General features: G+C 35.6%; 1 protein-coding gene and 1 long non-coding RNA gene across 2 annotated transcripts; one reads left to right on the plus strand and one right to left on the minus strand.

Annotated features, from left to right (window-relative positions):
• On the plus strand, positions 1–2,076 carry LOC113299423 (pentatricopeptide repeat-containing protein At3g48250, chloroplastic-like). Its single transcript, XM_026548440.1, has one exon. It carries the CDS (start codon positions 32–34, stop codon positions 1,931–1,933), a length of 1,902 nt encoding a protein of 633 aa, XP_026404225.1. The 5' UTR covers positions 1–31; the 3' UTR covers positions 1,934–2,076.
• A 2,484-nt stretch (positions 2,077–4,560) lies between these two features.
• LOC113299424 lies at positions 4,561–7,358 on the minus strand. Its single transcript, XR_003334895.1, has 2 exons — positions 6,621–7,358; positions 4,561–6,314 (listed from the first exon to the last, which is right to left on the minus strand). It is a non-coding gene; the product is annotated as an uncharacterized LOC113299424 (long non-coding RNA).
• Positions 7,359–7,825: the final 467 nt, after the last annotated feature.

Below are 7,825 nucleotides of genomic sequence, written 5' to 3' on the forward strand. Positions count from 1 at the left end.
GCTTCATTTGTGCGCTCGAGAAACCTTAATCATGAAGAGAGCGAAAGGAATTATAGCTTCACTCAGACAAATCAACTCAGTTCTACTGAGTCACTCTTCCACAGTTCGGTCTCCTCATTTCCAGGTGACTCAGTTTTCTCACTTCTCTCAAAATGTCTCTTCATCTCTATTTAGAAAACCTAATTTTAGTAGTATAAATTATGTTGATCACAAAATAAAATATTTTTCATCAAAACCGAATTTGACAGTAGATTTAGTTATGAACAATGATTGGTCTGATGAACTTGAACACGAATTAAGAAAGTCAAAACCTACTAATAAAAGCGTTCTGTATGTGTTAAGAAAACTTAGTAAAAACCATCCTATAAAAGCATATAATTTCTTCAAATGGGCGTATGATAATAACGATAGTATTACACCTAATTCTTCTGTTTATACTTTGATGTTAAGAGTTTTAGGTCAGAAAGAATTTATTAAGGAATTTTTGGTTGTAATTAAAAAAATGACTGATGAAGGTTGTGAGTTAGAAGAAGCGGCATATGTGAAAATATTGGGGAATCTTAGGAAAGAGAAATTGAGTGGTGTTGCTGATGCTCTTGTTGATTTTTTTGAGGAAAGGGTTAAACAGAGTGCGGTTGATGCTATTGTGAAATCTGCTATAGGTGTTATTCGGGAGTTGGATTGGAGTGATGAGGTTATAGGAAAATTGGAGGATATGAATCTTTTGTTAAATGAAGATACGGTGTTGCACATTTTACGAGGACTTCGTGGGTGTCCTTTGAAGGGTTTACAGTTCTTTTATTGGGTTGCAGACAAGAGGGGATTTAGGCATAATGCTGTGACTTACAATGCGGTTCTTAAGGTTCTTGGGCATGAGGATTCAATTGAGAAGTTCTGGGATGTGATGAAGGAAATGAAGAATGTTGGTCATGCTATTGAATTTGATACATATGTTAAGCTTGCTAGGCAGTTTCATAAGGCTAAGTTGATGAAAGATGCTGTGGAGCTGTATGAGTTGATGATGGATGGACCTCATAAACCTTCGGTTCAAGATTTTCGTACGTTGTTACGCCAAATTTCATTGCACCCCGACCCTGAAATTAGCTTGGTCTTTAGAGTTGTGAAGAAGCACGAGTCAATAGGTCATTCTCTTTCTAAGGCTGACTACGACGGGATTCACAGGTGTTTGATGAGTGCGGGGAAATTTGATGAAGCAGAGGATATTATGGAAACCATGAAAAATGCAGGTTATGAGCCGGATAACATCACTTACAGTCAGGTTGTTTACGGACTTTCTAAAGCAGGGAGACTAGAGGAAGCTCGTCAGATGTTGGATGAAATGGAAAGCAAAGGATGCACTCCTGATCTTAAAACATGGACCATTTTAATTCAAGGACTTTGTGTGGCGGGTGACGTTTATAAAGCTTTAACATGTTACACTGACATGGTACGGAAGAACTGTCAATTTGATGCTGATCTGTTGGCAGTCTTGGTAACCGGTTTGTGTAAGATTAAGGAGGTAAGTACTGCATATACCTTGGCTGTTGAGATGATTGAGCAAGGTCATCTAAGGCCGTGGCAAGCTACATATAAGTTTTTGATACAGGATCTTCTAGCAGAAAGAAAATTTGAAGAATCGATTAAGCTTTTGTATTCAATGACGGAGCATAACTACCCACCATTCCAAGATCCATTTCTTCAGTATGTATCAAAGTTCGGGTCCGTTGATGACGCCAGGGAATATCTAAAAGCATTGACTGTAAAGGAATATCCATCTAATTCCGCTTACGTCAACCTTTTTCAGGCATTCTTTAATGAAGGTAGGATTTTTGAAGCACGAGATTTGCTTTACATATGCCCGCAGCATATTCGCAACCATAAAGACATTGTGAATAAGTGGGATAAGCCAAAGCCAGTTATTGTGAGTGCCTGAAACTTTTTTGTATTGCAATTATAATATCACTAGTTGTAACAACATTCTGTCAATCAAGATTCCAACCTGGATATCTCTGAGTTTGGATCAACTTTCCAACTGAAATAAGTTCATGGTTTGTTATCGCTTTTTAAGGTTTTACATGTTATTATGAGACCCTTAATTGCTTCCTGATGAAGTTGCCAACTATCGGTTTCATGCTCATCGATATGATAGACTTACATGCTTGATCGTTACACGACCAAAACTGGCATCACAATGATTTTGAGCTGAAAATTGGAACCTAACTTCGTAATTTCCTCCCTAATTCCCCATATATGTTCACATCAGTTTCTTTTTCAAGGGAAACAATTCAAAGGGTCTCTCTAATTTCCTCCATGTATTAAAGATTAAGATTAACTTGTAACTCATGAAGTTGTCATGTATGAAGTCGGCCGTAAGATGGTAATATCCTCTTATTATACTGATTGAAGCCACAAGTCCCATATTGGCGTCATAATTGTTGTTTTTATGTAACAAAATTTATACTCGTTCTGTCCCCAATATAAAGTCCGAGATTTAGATTTCGTTGGGATTGAAAAGGCAGAACTCCATTCTTAAGATGGGTGTTTAGCCTTACTTATTATACATGGATATCTTCACAATTAACAGGGAGATAGTCAAATGAGAATTCTATAGATTTTTATAGACTTATAATTGAGCGATTCCTGAAGATTCCCTGGAAATCTAGAAATTTATAAGGAGGTAGTCAATTTGAGATTTATATAGACTTTCATAGTTTTTTTATTTGAGTGACTCCCGGAGATTCTCTAAAAACATAGAGACTTCTTGTGATTCTCCGAGAGTATATTAGAGAGTCTTTGTGACTTGTAGAGATAAAAGATTGATATTCGTAAAGAGTGTATGTGATTTGTAGAGACAAAAAAATGTACAATATCTAATCAAAAGTTCAAAACATCTACTGGTTACTTTATTATGCACATTATAATCTAAACAAAAGTACCATGAATACCTGGTAAAATACGTGTTTATTGTCAAAATAAATCTCGTTGTTGTCTTATGCCTATGTTTTCATTTTTTTTATTTCACTCATCCCACACTCATTTTATTTTCTAGGCAATCTCGCCACTGGTTTACTCTACAAATGGCTCGTTACTTGGTCATCAGCTCAAACAAAACAACAACAACAACAACAAAAAAAAAAAAAAAAAAATCACCAGAAGATATTCCCCAAGTTTCCAAGTCTCCAGAAATATCACCTATTGAGGGGAGATTTCTACCATGCATATTTTCCTAAAAAAGTCTCTCCAAATCTCTGAAAACAATAAATCAGTGACTTTCAATTCTCATTCGAATAACAGGGATATTGGAGGGACTCTTATGAAATCCTAATCCAATAACATGGAGTTTCGGAGAATTTAAATGACTTAAAAAAATCTCTAACCAATGACAAGAAACATTAGGAGACTCATCAAAAGTCTCAATGGACTAACAGTGGATTTGAGAACTCCCTGAAAGTCATTTGAAATCTCATTTGAGTAACCCATGTTATAGTGATTTTATGAGAGTATTCTGAGAGTTGTTGTGACTTAAAGATACAAATTTATTGGATTTTTAAAGAGTTTTTATAATTTGTAGAGACAACTAAATGCATAATATCCGACCAAAAGTTCAAAATATTTACCAATATAATGCAAGTTACAATGTTAACAAAAGTACAATGAATAAATCGTAAAATACGTGTGAATTGTCAAAAAAAGATTAGTATATTTATCACACCATCTGTATTTTCTTTGGATAAATTTATGATGGGGGTGTTTTTTAATGAGGTGGGACAAATGATATGTTCACACGTGTTTTGCATAATAATTGATTCTAAATCAATTATTATGCGGGTTCACACGTGTTTTGCATAAAAATGATATGTTCACACGTGTTTTGCATAATAATTGATTCTAACGAATTTTGTTTCCAAAAATATGAAAGAAGTGTATTTTTGGAGAAAAACTTTGTATATTAATGTGGGAATTAAATAAATGGCTCTGCTTTTGATGGACCTTCATAAATATCCCTACCAACCTTATTTATACCCCTCACCTTTTAAAAGGAAATATTTGTTTTGCTAATTCCTTATTTAACCTTTTGTAATATAAACTCTACTTCATTCGTCTTCTCAATAAATCGAAACTCGATCACCACTATCTTCATCGTCGCTTACCAGCACCACCACCATCGCTTCAACAATCGTTTTAGATCGGTTTTCACTTGATTAACTACAAAACTTAAAAGTGATGAAACAACGAGAAACTAGATTCTAAAACCTAATATAGAGTATCAGAAACATCATTCATTTGGATTATTTCAACTTGATTTGGCTTGAAAAAAACCTAAAAGATAATAGTTAGTAACAGAAGACTTGTTCGCATCGATTGGGAAGAGACGACGAATATCGTCATAAATTATTGGATCCCAAGATTTAATATCTAAATTGATTATCTTCTTTCTCTTGTTTAAGTTTCTGATGGTGGTAGTGGTATTTGTAGGATTTGGCATAGAGAGAGAGTAGAAAGAAATTAACAAACAACTCACAGAGACTACATTGGTGTAAACTTTCTTAGCAATATTCATTAATGTAAATGATGCCTTTATATAGGCTCAATATACAAGATTTATTCTACTGACACTCCACTAAACACTGCACGATGGCACAACTGACTTCTAGTTAATAGGCATTACAACCATGATTGGTACTCTCTTAAAGCCTAGGACTAATAGTTACTACTAAAACATAGTCGGTAAACAATAATATGTGCGAGTATTACTCACACATTGTTAACGCTCCACTAAGTCCTAAGACTTTGTCTTACTAGGTAGTTTGAGTTTAGTTCAAACTCCAACATCCTCACTTAAACTCAAACTACTCAAATTAGAAAAAAATAAATTCTCCACCACATAACTAGCGCAGCTGCAACACTTCCCGAATCTAGTTCAATATTCTTGCTGTTGATCATGACTTCAACTATTAGTATGACATTAACTTAATTGTTGGTATCAACTTCGGTTTCTTTCACACCTCAAATCAACAAGTACCTGGTTGAACTTGCTTCACTGTTACTTCTGGTTGTATCCTTGGATTCTAACTCTCTACCCGAGAGACATACTGATACTGCTGATCAAACTTTATGCGCCACACAACCGAACCTAATTCATAGATCCTGAACAATTTCCTGAACAAACTTCAACACCCCATCATTACCAACGACTAAAAAAACATTTGCAAGCCATACTTGAACATAACTGGATCTTCACTATCGCATCTGACCATTACAGGTGTGCATTATCGCATCTGACAAGTGACAATTACTTGGTCTGCAGTATCACATCTGACCATTAGAGGTCTGTATTACCGCATCTGACCACTGCTTGGTCTCCGACAAATTCATCTATCATGAACAAGAAAAAGAATAAAATATATTATTACCCATACGAGAAACCAACAATACCAAAAATGCTCCACTTTATGGTGTACACAAATTCTTGCACACCCACCTTAGCGACTTCACTTGACCACTACTATTAGATCAATGCTATCACCATTCTGATCACCACTTGATCTTCACAGCTGACTGTTTTACTGATGAAGTTAAGACCCCATATCTAACTCTTGTTGGAATTTGAATATCACCGCCACATTACTTCAGAACTTTATGTAAAACCATCAAGGAACTAAACTATACATTAACTGCCATGTATAAAACCATGCTACACAAAAACATTGCGCCACCAGATACCCCTATAGTTTCGGCTTGGGAACATCAGCGCCTTGTGAAGGAGACCTAGCAAATAATGTGAAACATCACTGTACCAATGGTACTGTACCACACCCAGTCATCACCATTCTGGACTGAAAGAACCTTAGCCAACAACACAAATCACCAATTTAAAGGTAACATATTTGTCATGCTTTAGCCCATATAAGTACCAACTCCACTTACTGACTCATTAAGAATGATAAGAAAAATCTCTAACTGGAACAGTAACTCCACAAATATATGAATGAATGGAACTTATCTTCTGGCTATAATCGGGTTGCTCGACCGCTGCACTTTCGGTTACCTTCGTGTTGTCTCAAACTCAACTTTTGTGTCTGTCTTCTAATGGCCCATGAACCGGAAATTGAGTATTACACACTCAAACATACATTTCTTTCACCCATGATATTCGAAAAACATAAAAAAATGCAACCTCAATTCCGCAAACACAGAAGCAAATACTAATCCCAAAGACATAAGGAACTTCTTAATCTCCCGAAGACATAAGGAACTTCTTAATCTTAATTGTATCACTGCGAGTAGGGAATCTACTTTCACCTTCTATGTACCTACAAACCAGGTCGAAACGTTACAACTGAAAACACAATTGTATAACGACAAACGAGATTATACACATACCAAACATTATAGGTTGCCTACTAAACAGTACTGTGATATGAGGAAATGTTATAAAAACACAACACAAAACACTACTGAATATTAAGGTGACATAATCCTCCAAGTCACTTGCCTCTTATATACTTCTGGACCATCTTAATAAAGGTATCCACGAACTTAGGGTGTCTTGCCATAACCAATTCATTAAGTGTAAACATAAGATTTAGAAGGAAAAAGCAGATGACAAGTTTTCTTACCCAGCCTGCGCAACTTCAGGGAATTTGGTGCATCTAGAAGTATAAATATCCACAAAAAGACAATGGCCATTCTTCTGCTGATGCCATAGCTGCTGTAAAACTATCAATCTTCCTTGAAAAAACAAATGCTCCACCCAACGTACTGTCTCAAGGTCCAACTCTATTGAGTAATAAGAACAAACACCTTATGGGTACTTTTTTATAACGTATTCTTCATGCTAGAAGTATTGTTCACATCACCCTAGTCATAATAACTTCTCAAGAAAACAAGCATTTGTAGAGTCATGAAAATAGTCGACAACACCATCAACTCCATTGAAACTTCAAATCACCTTGCAGACAATATTGAGAGAAAATGCTTCTACAACACCAGCGGAAACGTATCTAAGAACCGAATCTTTAGCTTCTTCTTCCTCACACACAGGAATCACAGATTCAAGAAGCTTCGCAAAAACCTTAGCAACATAAACAAAACAAAAAAAAAAAAAAAAGTCTCTCTCTAGTTATTTTTTCTATCCTCTCTTTGTACTCTAACAACTCTCTCTCTACCCTAGCTCTAATACCAAATGTAGGATTTCGCATAGAGAGAGTAGAGAGGAATGAACAAATAACTCACAGAGACTACATTGTTGTAAACTTTCTTAGCAATATTCATTAATATAAACGATGCCTTTATATAGGCTGCAATATACAAGATTTATTCTACTGACACTCCACTAAACATTGCAAGATGGCACAACTGACTCCTAGTTAATAGGCATTCCAACCATGACTGGTACTCTCCTGAAGACTAGGACTAATAGTTATCTACTAAAACATACTCGGTGAACAGTAATATGTGCGAGTATTACTCACACATTGTTAACGCTCCATTAAGTCCTAAGACTTTGTCTTACTGGGTAGTTTAAGTTCAGTTCAAACTCCAACAATATTGTAACTAGTGATGATGTAGATCAAAAAATGTTAGAACGATGATGGAATTGTGGTGGTTATGGTTCGAATGATGAAATTGGCGATAAAGATAGTGGTGGTTCTGATTGTTTGTTGTGGTGGTGGAGAATGAGTGTGATTGTGGTGGTGGTGGTGATATCTTCCGGCTGTGATTACAACTTTGTTGCTCCATTAGAGAGCGTTGGGAAACTCAGCTTCAGGTAATCCAATTTCTCTTACAATTTTTTTTTTTTTATTTGTTTAGGTTATTTTAG

The sequence above is a fragment of the Papaver somniferum genome, chromosome 7 (assembly GCF_003573695.1).
Source record: "Papaver somniferum cultivar HN1 chromosome 7, ASM357369v1, whole genome shotgun sequence".
In the NCBI taxonomy this organism is placed as follows: domain Eukaryota; kingdom Viridiplantae; phylum Streptophyta; class Magnoliopsida; order Ranunculales; family Papaveraceae; genus Papaver; species Papaver somniferum.